General features: G+C 44.4%; 1 protein-coding gene across 2 annotated transcripts in view; it reads right to left on the bottom strand.

The window, feature by feature from the left end:
- The window catches only part of AARSD1 (alanyl-tRNA synthetase domain containing 1), a 46,063-nt gene that overhangs the window by 11,845 nt on the left and 16,326 nt on the right, over positions 1-17,892 (bottom strand). For both annotated transcript variants that reach the window (XM_069237748.1, XM_069237749.1), the window contains exons 7-9: positions 6,682-6,812; positions 5,781-5,847; positions 1,675-1,766 (exon numbers count right to left, since the gene is read on the bottom strand). In XM_069237748.1, the coding sequence (XP_069093849.1) occupies positions 1,675-1,766; positions 5,781-5,847; positions 6,682-6,812 (290 nt within the window). The remainder of the gene's footprint in view (positions 1-1,674; positions 1,767-5,780; positions 5,848-6,681; positions 6,813-17,892) is intronic.

Consider the following 17,892-nt stretch of genomic DNA (forward strand, 5'->3'; position numbering starts at 1 on the left):
AGTGGGTGTTGGTGTCACTGGGCGCAGGCGTTAATGACAGCAGATGCTGATGAGTGCAACTAGTAACGAGTGCTAGTGCGTGAAGAGGTTTCTAGATTAAAGTACTGTTGGGTATAGGTCATGTGCCAGTCAGTGTGGTCCAGACAAGAATGTGGGCAAATATCACTTGGTGCAAGTGCCAGGAAGCAGATGTGCACAGTTTTCACAGGTGCACATTTCATGTTGCTCTATCAGCACGAACCTATAGTACGGAGTTTGGTGACGGACCTAGTTCAGAAATCAATATCCTGTGGTTTAGGAAGCTCATGTCGGTGTCTGTTCTAGTTCTAAAGCATCCCGAGGAAGGAAAAAGGAGAGTAAAGTCTCCAAAGCCATGACGGTCTCCTAGAGAGGAGGCGCCGCCAGTTAATCCTGGGCTGGTGATAACTGCGGAGACTGCATTCTTAAATGTTTGGGTTCATGGGTGGAGAGCTGTTCCGTGCTGTAACTGGTTCACAGCAGCTAGAAGAGGTACCCTGGCCATCCACATGCGTTCTAACAGACTTCACAGGGCTGGATGGACAAGGGCCCGGATGAAACTCTATGGTAAGTAAGGTTTGAATCCTTCTCAAGAACACTCCATGGCAGGCAAGGTCTGTCTCCTTTGATGAACACTATCATAAGCAGGCTCTGCCTCCTTTGATGAACACTCTATATGGTAAGCAAGGCCTGTTTCCTTTAAGAAAAATCTGTTCCATAGAACCAGAAACATCAGATTCCTTTATCATACCTGGACCATTCAGAAGCTCTTTCTATACAGAGGAAACACTGGTGGCTAAGAGCTGTCAGGCATCACTGCTACCCATGAAGCAGATACACAGTGCAAGAAGGGAACTGTTTGATGAGAGATGCCGGGGACACACATTTTAAGCAACTGTAACTGGCAGCAGATTAGCTGCCGAAGGGAGCAATTACATCCCTTACATGCCAGAAACGATTCACAAGAAAGTACATTCATGAGCATTGGTGGAGCAGCTGAAAGTGAGGTTCACTGCTGTTCCTAGGTTTCAGGATATAGGGGTCTGTAATAGCGAGGGGAGAGCGGGCCCACAATACCCCCCTTTTCTTTTACATAATTGTTTAAAGAGTGATTGCACTTGCCATTTGTTGCAGAAAATGAAAGAAGATGAAGCTTTTGAGAATGCACCAGAGGAAAGTAATGTAACTGCAATTACTACAGTTTGCACAAGATGTGACATCAACACAGCATGTCTTCTGCTAACTTCCACATGCTTCTGCCAGCTGGAGGCAGATGGAGTCAGGAGGAAGAAATGTAGGCAATATCTTTGTCCACACAATGTATAGGATGTTTGTAGGGGGTTCTCATAATAAGGGGCATTACTGGGTGCTGCTTTTACAGAAAGAAAACAAAAATTATGAAAACTCAAAAAGAAAAGCAACAGCCAACACAGAAGCACACACAGCTGAAGAAAAGGCATGAATACATTTGAAGAGGTCTGTTTAAATTAGAATGAACTGTAGGTTGCAAAACTATTTATTTTTTGGGCACATCCCAAAAAAAGCTTTAAAATTGCTAACATCAAAGAAGAACGTACATTTTGTACTGTGTTATGACGCAATATGATGCCCCTTGCCACACTGCAAACAGAGCTGCAAAGGTAGAGCTCATCTTACCTATGTAAACAGAATAACCGCCTTTTTTCTGCCCCACTTTTGAAGTTCTGGGCGATAAGAACAGCAAGGTCTCGAAGCAAATTCAAGTTGTTCTGAGAAAAAGACAGAAACAGCATTTTTCAATCAGCATCTCTTCCTGTTTATTATAACAATTGTTCCTCTCGCGAGAGCAGCACGCGGACTTGATAAAAAGCTTTAGATCAGCAAAGTTCTATTTTGTACTACTGCCGTGGGATTGTTGTAGACCTCAACAAAGGAAATGGAAGTTAAAGGGCAAACAGGGGTGGCTCTGGGTGCAGCGCTGACCCCTTGATAAATCAATGGCCATGCAAAGGCTTTCAGTAACGCACGCTTTACAATGTGTGTGTTGCGGCCCAGCTTCCGAGCCAGTATTTGTGTCCATGCGCCTGTGGTTCAATTCTCTGACGTCATTAATGTTCAGGAGGGAATATTCCGGGACAAGAGATGGAGATATGGACATTAATTCATCCAGAAGTGAATGCTCATAAATTGTGACATCACACACCCTTGGTCATCTGAGGAACCCCCTTTCTGTTTCTGCCACTGCCTTCATGAACTGAGGCCAAGGGTAAAAAGGGATATACTACTGGTCGCAGCTGTTACCCATTGCCACCACCGACTGAAGTCTATGGTTGGGGATCAGTGTAGCCCAGAGTCTGGCAAGTCTGCTCCTGGTGGGCGTGTCCTTTGCACACTCTTATTTAGAACTACAATAACCTGTTCTAACTGGGCAGCTCCAGGCTTATGTGAACGTACACAAACCTGCATTACTGCACTGCCCAGAAAGGATCAAGTGGAGTGACCATTGAGAATAACAGCTTTTCGAACAACTACCAAGCGCATGCTTGCGTGAGAAATGTTGTGGGTTGCAGACAGATCAAAAGGCACCAGTACAGGATTTTAAATAGGGAGAAATGTGTTGTAGGTAAACAATTCTTGCTAAAATGGCAGCTTCAAACCAGTCACCAGGCTGACTGTCACTCATATACTTCAGCATGTCTGAAAAGTGACCACGTTGCATGCTCGATGTATGCAATACTCGCTTCTTGTCTCTACTGACACCTCTCAGTCTCTACTCCTCAACGCTCCCTCTAGCCAATTTTAATTACACATTTTCCACAAAACCAAATAGTGAATTTCATATGGGCACCACATGTCACTGATGACCCCAACAGAAACTTTTAAGGTATAAGCAAAGTGGCAGATTGCCCGGGGACCCTACCATCCAAGGTGCACCTTGGAAAAGTGAACTTTGTCTATATTTGACTTCTTTCTAGTTTATTTCTCTATCTAAACCACTCTCCCTCTATGCTTATCGCTACCTCTGGCTCGGTCTTTCTTCCCAAGGTTTCTAGCACAAGTAGCTCACGAAATACTGGTAGCTCTCCACCTTTATGTCAGTAGCTCTCCTGTGTGCACCCCAGCCTTCTCAATTGCAACGTTTGGCTTGTTTAACACCTGTATGAAAAGACCTGTGTATTCCAAGACAAATATGTGTGTATTCCTAGAACTCAAAAGCTCATTTTAGGAGAAAAATGGCTGAATTTCCAAATATATTCAAAGGTGATTTTTGAGTGATAATTCATGTGCAGAACTAATATGATTACTTTTGTGCCAGGGACACCGCAGTTGTAGCTGGCATGTAAAACCTATGAATCAGCATTCCAAATTGACAAGGTATTTTTAAATTATTGCTCGCAACCCTATTGATGCACTGAGGTGATCACTGTTAGCTATCTTGGACATGGTGGTTACTAATGAAATCTTGTCTGATGTGATCACTATTACAACACTAATAATATTGGTAGTTTGCGGTGATTAACAGAAGTAGCTCTTATTAGACAAAAGGTGGAGACCCCCCCCCCCCACCCCACCCCCATTCTAGCCTGTTTTATCTGGAGGATTTTTGGGGTCCAGTACAAGACATACTTCAACTGTTAATGTTTCACCACGTTGAAGTTTAACATGTAATTTAGATTTGTTTTCAATCTTGGGCTTGAATTAGCGGTAAAAGGGTAATGAAACTCACATTTCTTCTGTACTTGGGCAGCCGAAATATATCTTGCTTAGGGCCCCCAAAATCATTAGGATGACCGAGGACTCCATCATAAATTGCCACTGGTGAAATACATGGCCTCTTTGGTTGGTGGTGGAGTGTAACAAGAGGATCAACGGGGCACATTAGAGCTTCTGATGTTTTGGAGAATATATCACTCGTGTGAATGACATCAAGTCATCTTTGTTTTTCTTTTAAAGTACCTCAGTTGTCCTTTCCACAAGCCGTCAATCTTGTAACTAGACGGTACTCTTGGCCAGGATTCCAGCTGGGGATTTCTATGGGAGCTGGTAAGAGCTACAACACCGCCGCCTTAGGCCTTGAAGGTTAGCATGGAGCGTGCCATCTTGACCGGACAATACTGCCCCCTCTCGCAGCATTAACGTACTACTGCTAACACCCCACAAACTTTTCTCCATTATAAAACAATAAAATAAAGACTTGATTTAATTAATTGTTTGTTTACTGCCATAGTCATGCAGCTGTGCAGAGCTGAAAATAGGAGGTTTCACGGTTAGCAGGCTCAACTGTACTTCTTTATTCAATCTCAAAAAGGTGAAAGGCTAACTAAGTCCCCATGAGATTTGACCAAGAGACCAGCACACCGATCTCAGGAGCCCCTTGTTAGCGTAATGAGCTAGCTTCCAGTGAAGGGAATTACAAGCCAACATGTTTCATCCATATGACTCTCACAACGTGTAGAACATGGAAAAAAAATCAGCTCAGCTCATTTATACCAAAGAAAAAAATACAAACCCGAAATTCCAAGAGCCCAAAATCAGGTAGATAATTATTTTCAAATAAAGCTATGTTAAGTTATCCACTAGGATAAGCAAGATATTTTTATTTAAGTATGTTAGATGATGCATACTAGTGATCGTTTGTCACAGATGTCTTAACATTTGTGCATGGTTGCATTTCGAATGTCAGTGTACCAGGTAGTGATCTTAATAAAGGTATCTATAATCCACAGCATCATCTGCTGGCAGACAGCGTATTCCATCTTCACACCGGAGAGTGTTCGGAAACTATGATGTGTGTGCACCGTGCACGGTTTGGGGGGGTTACATGAATGTCCATGTGTGAATTTTTTGTCTAGTATGGTTGGATGATATCAGGGCAGGACTAGTTGAATTGAGAGTAAGTGAAAGATTAGGTCTAGCAGTTGGCATCTCGCCGATTTGGTTTCTTGCTCTAGCACCGAGTTCTCTGCTTCAATTACCGGTTGCATTTCGGCATAGGCATGAGCCATTCCAAAATGTCTCCTTCTACGGAATTGATTCAGTGAAGTTAGGGACCGGTTTAGAATGGATACGGAAAAATGAATTCTCAAAAACAGTGACAACATGCTCTGCTTATCAGACACTTTCAAAAAGTCAGATTGTATTTGCCTAGGAATGGCATTGGCCCAAAATTTGTATTTTTTAAATTTGAACGCACTTATCAAGCATGCAGTAACTTTCTCCAAAAATAAGCAACGCTGCAGTTCAAAACATAGAAGTGTGCACGGTTTCTAATCTGCAGCCACTTCTCTGTACTGCTCTAGATTCAAGCCTGGAAAAAGCATCCTCGCGCGAAACATGTGTCGGCTGCCAAAGAAATGATAAAGTAAGATATAAACAGTTATTTCGAAAAGAATTACAGATTGCGTGCCCTTGTTTTTGGACACATTTTGTTGACTCTGAAAGCTCATAGGGGCCGAACGGAGACGACTGGGTCACAGCTAAAGCATGTGTTCTGGCAATAATGGACCAGTTCGTCCCATTCATAAAAAATGCAGGTTGGTTCCTGTAAACAAGTTAAAAAAAAATATGCAATTTTCACACAAGCCCACATTTGAACAGTTAGATTTCTGTCTCTGTTTAATCTTTTACTCAGCATTTAATTGTATAAATGAGCTGTAAATGACCCATGTGTTTCTCAATAACCACCAGCCCCTCCTTCCATTTCAATTAGTTTGTATATTTCGTCTTAACATTCGGTACAGACGTCTGCTAATTAAAATGAAGACCAACCAGAGACAACCTACCTTCTGAAGGAGCTTTGTAGATTTCTGCAGTTTATCAACAGCTTCAACATGTTCTTCTGGCCCGGTTCTGAAACGGAAATATATATCTAAAAGAATAAAAATGTCCTGTAAAATGGGGTGGTAGCAAACATGAATGAAGGTTCTCTTGCCCCAATAGTCTTGAAAATAGCAAGACACTACAGCCACCAAAGAGAATGGTCTTCCGCTCTGAGCAGCTACATTTTAAAACTATCAACCTCTTCCTAAAAGAAAATACAGAAAAGAACAAAAAATAATAATCTATCATTGTAGACCATGTCAAGGTCTTCATAATTTGGTAACTATGAGTTCTGATTGAGGGTCATCATTTTCCTCATGTCTCTACTGCCTCACTACTCAATTCAGTAAATTATGAGGTTCGCAAATGGAATAGGCTTTATAAATAATTAGCCCACAGCATGCTCACAAACGAGCTTGGAAGCAATGAGGACTGCTTGGGAGAATATCTTTGGTACTGGTAAAACTGCAGGTGAATGAAGGAATTTGATTTGTAAATAATTACGGAGCACAAGTCATATCCAGCCATAAATATACAGGTTGTAAGATTCTGATGAATGAAATAAGGTTGGAATGGTTTACTAAAAAACATATGTTGCTAAGGTTTTTATGCAAAGGTACTTGACCTCCTGGTTTATTTTGCTGTACAGACCTTTTAGAAACTTTCAAAAGCTAGTGTAAACTTGCCTAATCTCCGGTGAAATATTCAACAGGGATGCACCAAAAAGTCTTCTATGAATTGCTTTTAATCCAATTCCTGGGGCACTGGCTATAAGTCACTAAATACATTTAATTATGTGTTTTAAAAGATGGTACATTTCAGATGCAGGTTAAATAGTTTTAAAAAAGAAAGCAAGCTCCGTACTTGAGAAGGGAAGTTAGTGCCTTTTCCGTGGCATGGCTGCGCCCCACGTAGTTCAGCACTCGGTTACCCGCCAAGAATGTCAAGTTGGTTTTGTTCTTTTTCCCTTTCTCAGTACCAATGAGTTTAATAACCTGAAACAAAAAAAAACAGAGTTACTGCAGCCGAGAGCAAAGCATGTTCCCGTCCACGTGAGTGGGTTTTGAAGACTCATTATACACTTTTAGGCAAGAAGAACAGCCTGGTCATTTAATGTAACCCAACATGGCACGTTTACGGGAGTCTACACAGGTTCTAAAGGCCTACTAAGCTAGTTATGGAAAGAAAAAGCGCCAGGAGGCAATCAGAAATGGATAGCGCTACACAAGTTATCAGTTCCCAAAAAGTCACAATGAATTCAAGTTACAAGGCAAGTATGCTCTCAAGGGTCCTTTCGAATTTAAATAAAAATGGATAGCTGACCAGACCCAGACTACTGCAAGGCTGAGGTTCATTGATCAAAGTAGGGCATCACAATTAAGTGGCCTGAAAATATCTGTAGTATACTTAAGCCAGTTAAGCGCCTAAGGTTAAAGGTATCTGTTGTCAGATAATTTGTACGCTAATAGGAACACAGGGGTCGTTTACATACTAGCTAAAAATGGGCAACATGTTTCTTTCCACTTTAGGTTTTGGCTACAGACAGCTTTAGTTGTATGTTGAAGACCTATTATTTGCAATACATTACTTATACATAGAATAGTCTTAAGGTCAGCCCCTTGCTTGTGACTGGATGGCTTAATTGTCTATCTTACTTCGTTGCTGTTGATTCGATGGCTTTCTTCCCTATTTTTTTTCTTGTCTCACCCAAGATCACTTCAATCACAGTGTTTTGATTTGGTAATCTATACTTCCACTGCTTATGTCAGATCTTGGATGGCATTGCATTTATGTGTTAGTTTGTTGCCGTTTCTTCTCCCACCCCTAATTCCCCTCTCCTCTCTTTTAACCAACCTTCCAGGAGCTACCTCCTGCCTCCTTGCTTGATTTTAGCAGCAACCTTGTTATCAGTAAGAATCCAACTTAAAATGTTTTTGGCCATTCCAGTGTGGCCACATATGCATGCACGCTGGGCATCTTCAAATGGCTGCTGTTTTATTTTACCCAATCCCATTCAAAGATGGGCACAACAAATGTGCACAGATCTATATGGCCATCTCTAAATAGGATTGTTTAAAAGAAAGCAATTTGCAATATCTGCTACACCTACCTACTAGGTAGCCATCTTTAAACTTGGTTTCTTAAAATATAAAAACATTATTTCAAAGGTGGCTGCTGTGAATGCTCGTGCATCGACAGGGACAATCTTGAAAGCATTTTGTAATATTTAACCAAATTCCATCCAAAGGTGTCAGTTGCAGATGCATGCACATTTTCGGCGGCTATCTGGAACAACAAATAAGGACTGGCAAAGGGTTTCATAACCGAGACCTATTAGTTTAGCCAGTGTTTGCTTTTTTGCAAGTTATTACATGATGGGGGAAATAGGATCACTTCCACGTATTATGCCGTGTGATTTACCACTAGCGTTAGCTTTTAGGTAACAGTAAATCAGAAAGTTTAATTGTGAAAAATGTATTAAAATCATTATACTTCATTTTTGTTAATTTATTTTTTTATTAAAAACAAAAAAACAAAAAAAAGCCCCGATGCAAAACCACTCCAGTGCTTATTCTATTAGCATTAGATGTCTTCCAGGTTTAGGAACCCGGTTTACAGGTATGTGCTAAAACTAGGAATAGCACGTGTAAAAGTTATTTGAGTTTATTTTACGAGGTGCTTCTGTATTATTCATATTTTGTTCTTATTGTTATTAGCAGCAAATTATTCTGTGCTAACTAAGCGGAGCTCTTTTTAATCTCAAAGGTGTTATGATCGGTGTTACCACCATCTACAAATTGAGAACAAGCAATTTGTGTTAACACGATCTGTGGATGATGGTAACAGCAATCGTAAAACCTCCGGGATCAAAAGGACCTCGGCTCCTAAAAAGCACAAAGTATCTGCATGCTGATTGGCTCTAAACTACTGCTTACACTGGATGCAACACTTGGAGAGAAATAGGTGCAAATGTGAGTTGTCCGCCCTGCTAAGGTCAAAAGTCTAAATAACCTTATGAGTGTTGAAAAATCCACTTTTTTTCTGCCGCAGCTCAAGTACATTAAAATTCATACCAGTACTGATGATAATAGTCATACAAATAATATTCATTATTTATACACCACACTGAACTGAAATCTTTCCAGGCACGTGAATGTCAGTAGTTACTGTTACCCAACTCGAAGGGTGTACTCATTCTTTGGAGCTCAGAAGATCTTGGCAGAGGTTCAAATCTGTGACCTCTAAATCCTAACATGGCAGTTCAGCCAAATGACTCTTTCCCAGCTAGTTTTTATGCATTTAGCAGTGCTCACCCACGTTGTAGAAACTACGTCAATTTGAGAATGCTGTAATGTTGCTGGCCTGTGACGCAACAGGCCAGCCGATAAAAGTCTTAGCATGGGGGTGTGGTGAGGCGTGCCATGCGTTGTGTGGAATCCCCGGATGTTCCGAGGGATTCCACCTATTTGTGTGCTGTGTATGGTTTGCTCCGTGGCCTCCGGCCCGGAGCTATAAAATAAAGAGGAGGCGTGGTCTCTCAGGGAGTTGCCACACAGTAAGCACAGGGACGCTGTGCTGTCGGGAAGCTCCCTGACCGAGGCCCCTGTCGGACCACGCCGGTCCATTGAACAAACGCTAAGTCTCCGTGAGTGTATTTACTGCATCATACGCGCCTCCTGATAAACGTGTGTTGTAGCTCTTATAAGAGCTACAACACTACAAATTGGCGACCAGGCTGTGCGAACTCTCGCCCCTGGCTGTGCCCGACGCGGTGCTCGCGCGATAGAGGTACAGCCTCCTTAAAAAAATAAAAATAATCGAAGCCAAACAAACGAGAGCAGCGGCCGCCCAGCAAGCGGTGCTCGTGCTGGCTCTAAAGGAAATAGTTACGAAGAAAGGAAACAGAGCGGCGGCCGTGCAGGACACGGTGCTCGTGCCGGCTCTGAGAATAAGGGCAAAGAAAAAGCACTTTCTAAGGTCCAGTAGCCCCTGCTGATTTAGAAAAAAAAAATATATATATATATTTTTTTGGTGGTGGTTATCAAAAAAAAAAACTGTTACAAGACTGAAAAAAAAAGGAAAACAAACTACAGCAAGGGGTTTCTTGTACACAGATCAATGCTGATAGGGGAGTGTTGGAGGCACAGAAGAACACTAATACACCTAGTGCCCACACAGGAGGATTAAGCCCAACAAGTCACTATGTCTGCAATACCCCCGGTCGAACCTTTCATTGTAGAGGGGGCGCCATCTGCCCAGGCTCCAAAGTGGAAAGAGTGGGTAGAAAGAGTACTCCTGTTCTTTGAGGCCACCAAAGTAGAAGATGACCAGAAGTGTGCATTACTAATCCACATAGGAGGTAAAGACATATACAAGATAGTGAAAAATCTCGTGGAGAATGAGCCCAAAACACATGCTACGCTGATAGCAGCGCTCAACAGACACTTTGAACCCATGGTCAACACGGACTATGAAAGGTTCATATTTCGACAGGCAAGACAACAAACGGAAGAATCGCTAGAAGCTTTTCACCTAAGACTAAGAGAATTAGCAAGCACATGCAGATTCACTGATGAGACTGAAGAAGTCCAGGGACAGCTTATCCAAGGGTGTGCGTCCCTTAGGCTGAGGGAGCGTATCCTCGAGGAATCTGGAAAATCCTTACCCGATATCCTACAGTTGGGCCGCACTAAAGAACTGTCAAGAGCCAGAGCTTCGCACATGGAAGCAGCCTTACAGCGTCCCATCAAAGAAGAGGTGACCAATGTGGTCATGGCACCTACTAGTCGACCCCGACAAACGGGGAATAAGGCCCGAACAAGACAGTGTGGATATTGTGGTGGGGTGCCACACAGGGCATCAGAGTGCCCGGCTCGAGGGAAAGTGTGTTCCAGTTGTGGAAAGTTAAATCATTTTGCAAAGGTATGCAGATCGAAAAACACTCGAAGTGCATCTGTCAATGTTGCAATCGATGAGACGCCTCCAGAAAAGTCGGAGCGGGGAAGTGACATGGATGATGACGAAGCTGTAGTCCATGTTGTACACTCTCTATTTGCCGTCCGACCATCCAGTCATCGCCCGTCACAGCTTCCAAAGTGTCAGATCCTCGTAGGCCAGCATGAGATCGTCGCGGTGGTGGATACAGGAGCGTCCATAAATTTACTGCCTGCTGAGGAACATTGCCAGATGTTACCAACTCCGGCACTGGCCAAGGCGAACGTTAAAGTATATGCCTATGGGCAAAGCACCCCGCTAACTCCGAGAGGCATGTTCCAGACAGTTATCACTCATGGATCACAATCCACACCTGCTAAGGTATATGTGACAGAAGGGGGAACGGGCATGCTGTTAAGTTGCAAGACGGCGGAGCAATTAGCAATTGTGACATTTGCGTTGAGCATTCACCAAGAATCCGTGGCGGAATTGGTCTCCCGATATGATGGGATATTCAAGGGCATTGGGTGTCTAAAAGGCCGAGAAATTAAACTACACATCGATCCCACTGTGCAACCGGTAGCCCTCCGCCATCGGAGGGTGGCGTTCCACCTTCGACCACAAGTGGAAAGAGAGTTGGATAATTTGGAGAAAGCGGGAATCATTGAGAAGGTGTCTGGGCCTACTCCTTGGGTATCTTCGATTGTCGTAGCCAGGAAACCCAAACAGCCTGGTGAAGTGCGGATATGTGTGGACATGCGCCTCCCCAATGCTGCCATAAAAAGAGAAAGACATCTGACCCCTACTATTGATGATATATTGGGAGAACTTCGTGACTCAAAGTGGTTTTCGAAATTGGACCTCCGATCCGGATACCACCAATTGGTACTAGCCAAGGAATCCATGTATATCACGACTTTCTCCACCCATGTGGGGCTCCGGAGATATAAACGTTTGAGTTTTGGAGTGTCCAGTGCTGCGGAGGTGTTCCAGAATGTCGTTCAGGAGATGTTGGAAGGTCTGCCGGGGACTATCAATGTCAGTGATGACATTCTTGTTCATGCCCCTACTATTGAGGAACATCACTCCAGGTTGCAGAAGGTACTCCAGCGAATTCAAGATTCGGGACTCACCCTGCACCGTCAAAAGTGTGAATTTCTAAAGGACAGAATACAATTCTTCGGATACACATTTTCCGCCAGTGGGGTAACCCCTGATCCAGCCAAGGTTGATGACATCAAGAGGGCACTTCCTCCCACTAACATCACTGAAGTGAGGAGCTTTCTAGGGATGGTGAATTACTGTGGCAGATTCATGAAAGACTTGTCCAACCTTACGCAGCCTCTAAGAACTCTCATAAAAGGGTCTGAGCCGTGGAGATGGGGGTCTGCTGAGCAAACTGCCTTTGACAACATCAAGGATGCTTTGTCTAGTGAAACCGTCCTAAGATACTTCGATCCGAGGAAAAATACCAAACTCGCAGTTGACGCTGGGCCAAAGGGCCTTGGTGCAGTTTTGTTACAGGATCAAGGAGAGGGAAACTGGTCCCCCGTTGCGTATGCCAGCCGGTCACTCACTGACACGGAACAGCGATATTCACAAATCGAAAAAGAAGCAATCGCTGTGCACTGGGGTTGTAAGCATTTTCACATCTATGTTTACGGTCGCCCGTTTGTGGGAACAACTGATCATAAACCTTTGCTTCCTCTCTTTAATGGGACTGCTTCCAAGTCACCTCCGCGAATTGAGAAATGGATGTTGCAATTACAAGACTATCGGTGCACTTTAGAGTATCGCCCAGGATCTGAAAATCCGGCAGATTATTTGTCGAGGCATCCGAGAGCTGCATCTGTTACAGAAGTTGAGGAGGCTCTGGAAACTGAAGAATATGTCCGATATGTCGCTGATCGGTCCCTGCCACTGCCAATGACCATGGATGAAATTGTACAAGCGACCACCAGTGATGAATGTTTGCAGAAGGTTTTATTGGCCATGCAGAATAATCAATGGCATCGTCTTAAGGGACAATTGCCGTTGCTGAATGCAGAGTCTCAACGGATCATTGGGAGTCTGTACCGTGTTAAGGATGAACTTACTACGGATGCTACAGGGTGTCTCCTGAGGGGAAATCGGCTGGTTATTCCATCATCCCTCACCTCCAAAGTTGTCGAGTTAGCCCATAATGGCCACCAAGGGATGGTCAAAACCAAGAGCCGTCTCCGATCAAAGGTGTGGTTTCCCCTGATGGATGAGCAGGTTGAGAGCCTGGTAAGATCTTGCAGGTGGTGTCAGGCCACTGGTGAATCCAGTAGGCCTGTTCCCATCGAAACTGAGCCTTCTCCGACTGGTCCGTGGGTCTCAGCGAGTTTGGATTTTGGCAGTTTACCTGATGGAAGCCACACAATGGTCATCATTGATGATTTCTCGAAATATCCAGAAGTAGAGATCATCCCTGCACTCACTGCTGAAGTGGTGATTTCAGTTATCAAAAAAACCATGGCCACTCATGGTCTCATAGCAGAGATTAAAACAGACAATGGACCGCCTTTTCAAAGTAATGAACTGGATGGATATCTGAAAAGTACCGGAACCCGTCATCGCAGAATCACCCCTCGTTGGCCCCAAGCTAATGGTGAGGTAGAAAGATTTATGAGGACTTTAAATAAGGTAATTAGAATTGCACTAGCTGTAGGTCAGGCTGTGGAATTCGCCATGTTTTCATTTCTCCGGAACTATAGGCAAACGCCCCATTCTACCACGAATCGAGCACCTAGTCACCTGGCATTTGGGCGAGCGTCTGTAGATGCTATTCCTCATCATCCCTCGTGGAATCCTCCTCCCCTGACTCCAAGTTCTGCTCAAGAGAAGAGACGGATGTCCAATCAGCGAGCGAGCCAGACTCGACGAGCGGTTTTATCTGACCTCAAAGTGGGCGACCAGGTATTGCTTAAGCAGTCCCTGCCTGGGAGTAAATTTCGTATGCCGTTTGATTCTGTCCCGTGGGAGATTGTTCAGCGAAATGGGTCTGCTGTTGTTGCCCAGCGGGGATCAGAGACTGTGACGCGTAACGTCTCTTTCTTTAAGAGGTTTCATTCGTTGGAAAGCAATGGTGATGAAGCGGTTGTGGACTTTGACGATGCTGGGCCGGTGTGTTCAGGACCTGCCTTGGAGAGTTCATCGTGTGACTCCGGTGGTGTGCGAAGTGGCGTTCCAGCTGTAGTCCAGGTAGGGCAGCCCCGTGATGGACCTGCCTTGGAGTCGTTGTCCCACCGTTCTGGGTCTGCTCGGTATGGTCTGCGCAGTAACCCCTGTCCTTCCATCAGGCTCCGTGACCACCTGTGTGACTGATTGATAATGCCTTGTTTTTGTTTTTGTGTTTGTTGGAGGAATGTAATGTTGCTGGCCTGTGACGCAACAGGCCAGCCGATAAAAGTCTTAGCATGGGGGTGTGGTGAGGCGTGCCATGCGTTATGTGTGGAATCCCCAGATGTTCCGAGGGATTCCACCTATTTGTGTGCTGTGTATGGTTTGCTCCGTGGCCTCCGGCCCGGAGCTATAAAATAAAGAGGAGGCGTGGTCTCTCAGGGAGTTGCCACGCAGTAAGCACAGGGACGCTGTGCTGTCGGGAAGTTCCCTGACCGAGGCCCCTGTCGGACCACGCCGGTCCATTGAACAAACGCTAAGTCTCCGTGAGTGTATTTACTGCATCATACGCGCCTCCTGATAAACGTGTGTTGTAGCTCTTATAAGAGCTACAACACTACAAATGCCTGGATCATGGTCTCGGGGAAGAGGGTGTGAGAGGTGATGCAAGAGAACAGAGGCATCAAGTGTCTTATTTCATTCCAAATAACCTTTTCCGGAACTCAAACCTCACCCGTCCTACCAACATCATAAATGCTGCATAGATGCCTGGTGGAGACAGAGCTTGTTTTCTTTTATTAATTTAGTTCAGATCATGTGGTCTAACATCGTATTTCTGAATCGAAACAATAATGCCAGGAACATAACGTTTTAATGCTTCTTCTCAAGGCATCAAAGGGGTGAGCACCATGATGGGAACTCTTTAAAAAAAAAAAAAAAAAAAAAAGACAAAACGTTGGAAAAATACAAATACCTCTATGACATATAGGTGGGTAGGGTTTTGCTAAGGTTTATGTAACAAAAACATATAATCAGCAAAATATGGACAAGTATCCCTAGGGCTAAATCGGAGTATTTCAGTTTCTTTTTTTTTTTAAAAAGAGCACAGTTTGATTAATGGTTGAGCAAAGAAAATCCTTTTGATATAATATTGCTCTTAATGCCTTGCAAAACAACTTCACTCACAAAAGTATTTGTGCACCCAAGTTCAACATATGTGCACATAAAAATCCATTAGTAAAGGCAAAACCACAATCCTCATTGGCACAATGATGACTGAATTAGTTGTATCCATGCAAATAGGATCCTGTGTCAGGACCGAAGGCGAGGATTATGCACTTTCTTTCTTTCTTTCTTTACTCCAGCAGCTTCAACAATAACAAACTACCTTTCCCATCAACCCAAGGGAAAGGAGCTACAGTAAAAAAGTTAGCCAATCAGCAGCCCACAAGCCCTTCATCCGGAGCCTCTCTTGACCACTTTTACTCTTTCTTTCCTGCTTCGGTGGAAAGATAAGTATATTTTTCTTCTCCTAAGCTTTAAGTATCTAAAAGCGTATTTTGTTGTGATTGAACGTTTTTATTACCTGTGAATTTCCCACAAGACCATGGGAACGCATTCAGAGCTCCTTTCCTCATTACCAGGCCGTGCGAGTGCAGTGAGAGACTTTGTCCTCTAGAGGGCACATAGTTACAGGAGACGCACTATGACCATCTCAATGCAAGTGGGTGACGCGCATTTCAAAAGTGAAGCGCCTTCACCGCAGAGCCCATGCCACCCTGCACGGGACCCCTGGAAGCCCGATATGCGCCACTGGGGTCTGTAATTGTGCATATCAAACAGCCTGACACCTGTCATACAGGGTCTGTAGTGTAAGCCTTTACCGCGCTAGTGCGCCGTCTTTGCTGCAGCTAAGGGGGCCTGGCCCAGGTGTGAATTCCTGCCCTTATAACCCATATGAGGGTGTGGGGGACCCAGGGCAAAGCCCTCTGCGCATCCTAGGCTCGCCAAAACTCGCACTGGTGTCGCCCTAGACCCACATTGAGAGCACTAGGCAATGCTTATATCTGGCCATCCATACATATTCTGTTGCAAGTCCGACAGCACAACACAGCGTTTACTCATACACACCTGTATTCTTACCTCCAGTTCCTTTGAGATGGAGACCGAATATGTTGAGGAGGAGTCCCTCTCGGTCCTCACCTTAGATGAGGAATGTTGTGAGACAGTGAATGACTCAATCCATTAGGTAGTGTAGAGAGCCACCCCGAATCTCCCATACTTTGTTGCCCTTTAAGGGCAAGATGGTGGGCGTCAGCCCTAGGTTATAAATAAAGGAGGGGCTGCTGACCCGGCAGTCCTGTGTGCAGCCGTTCATGTGTGTAGCCGTGACTTACTCGTGGGGATGGGCGAGGGCCCACATTACAGATGGTAGCCTCGGCTATTGCTGCACTAGAGCAGCACCTGTTACTTTTTCCTGCCCTGTACCATTGAACATAAAGGTTAACCCTCCCCAACATGGAGGCTGTCTCTGCGCTGTCTGGCTACCCAATTAAACGCAAGGCGGATAGGCAAATTAATATGAGTGCCTTTGAATGTTTGAAAAAGGCTTTTCTATCTAGACCATCCCTTGATGAGGACCCTGGGGCACTTCTGGGACCTGCACCTAATGATCTCCCAACTTTCACCGAAGGATCTAATGCTGAATCCAGATGACCTTATACACCCTAGATCAGCGGAATGGGTTCCATCTGTCAAGATTGCTAAGTATGTAGCGGAATACATCTGTAAACCTCTAGAGAAAGAGGTGAATACCTGTCCACAGGCTGAATGCCCATTCGCCTCCCTGGCGGAAAAGGTGGCTCTCACACCTGGCCACCTTTTTAGCAAAGTATCTTCACAACCTTAAGAAGGTTACAGACAGGTCCTGGAGGTCATGTCAGGACAAGCTCTTGAATGTCCTAGGACCCCTCACCAAGTTGCTTGACCTGGGGTAAGAGGCAAAACCCACAGGCAACCTTGTCTCCCCAGAGTCCCTGTCAGGATGGGTGCATGGCAATTGCGCCCTCTCTACAGCTAGACAAGCTCTCGCTTCTAAATAAACTCAACCCTAAGCTGGGAGGTCTACCATCTACCGAAGTGGGGAGGTGGCCCAAGTGGACTGTTTGGGGACCCATTTATAAAATAATTGGGGAAGTTTGTTGCAACTTTTAACTCCCTGGACAAGGCTCAGGCTTTAATGAAAAAGACTTTGAACCCTAAAAGTTTTGTTGAGGGTCGGTTGTGGCAGGGGGTGCTCGACCAGCCACTTCTACATGCAAGCCACCTCCGAAGGCCAAGGCTTCCACAGAAATTAATGGCAGCACTAGTCCCGATCAGGGTAATTCTTTACCTCCCGGAGAGGCCAGAGAGGTCGCAGCAGAGGTTCCTCCATAGGCCATTTCAGGGAAATCAGACAGGTGAGTATCTCTTCATCTCTCCAACAAAAAGTGGATGGCCGGCTGGCACTATTCCTTCACAATCTGGAACAACTAACATCAGATGAATGGATCCTTCAGACAGTCAAAGTTCTACAGCTCAGCTCTCGTCAGTGCCGTGCAGTGTCTTACCAAGGAACTCAAGCAGTCTCCGGGTTGTATACCTAATCGCATTGGTACTGTCTGGCAGTGTTAGTCATTTTACGTGTAAGTCTTATCCAGCGATGCATCTCTCGTCTAGATCGGTTTTCTTTTGCCATATTTGATTCCACCCATATTTAGTAGGAATGTATATACGGTTAACTGGGACACATACGGTAGGCATGCTTTTGTCCATGTATATTTCCACAGCCGTTTAACTTGATTCAGTACACGATATAGGATTATTTACACATTGGGAAAAATTTTAATGTCCTTTTACTATAGGTACATGCTATACTTGATTCTTCTCCCATATAATGTTTCATTTTAAATCATGTTGCTAAATGAACCACGGAGATCATCAAACTCTCAGTTTTTC

Source organism: Pleurodeles waltl, chromosome 6, assembly GCF_031143425.1.
Source record: "Pleurodeles waltl isolate 20211129_DDA chromosome 6, aPleWal1.hap1.20221129, whole genome shotgun sequence".
In the NCBI taxonomy this organism is placed as follows: domain Eukaryota; kingdom Metazoa; phylum Chordata; class Amphibia; order Caudata; family Salamandridae; genus Pleurodeles; species Pleurodeles waltl.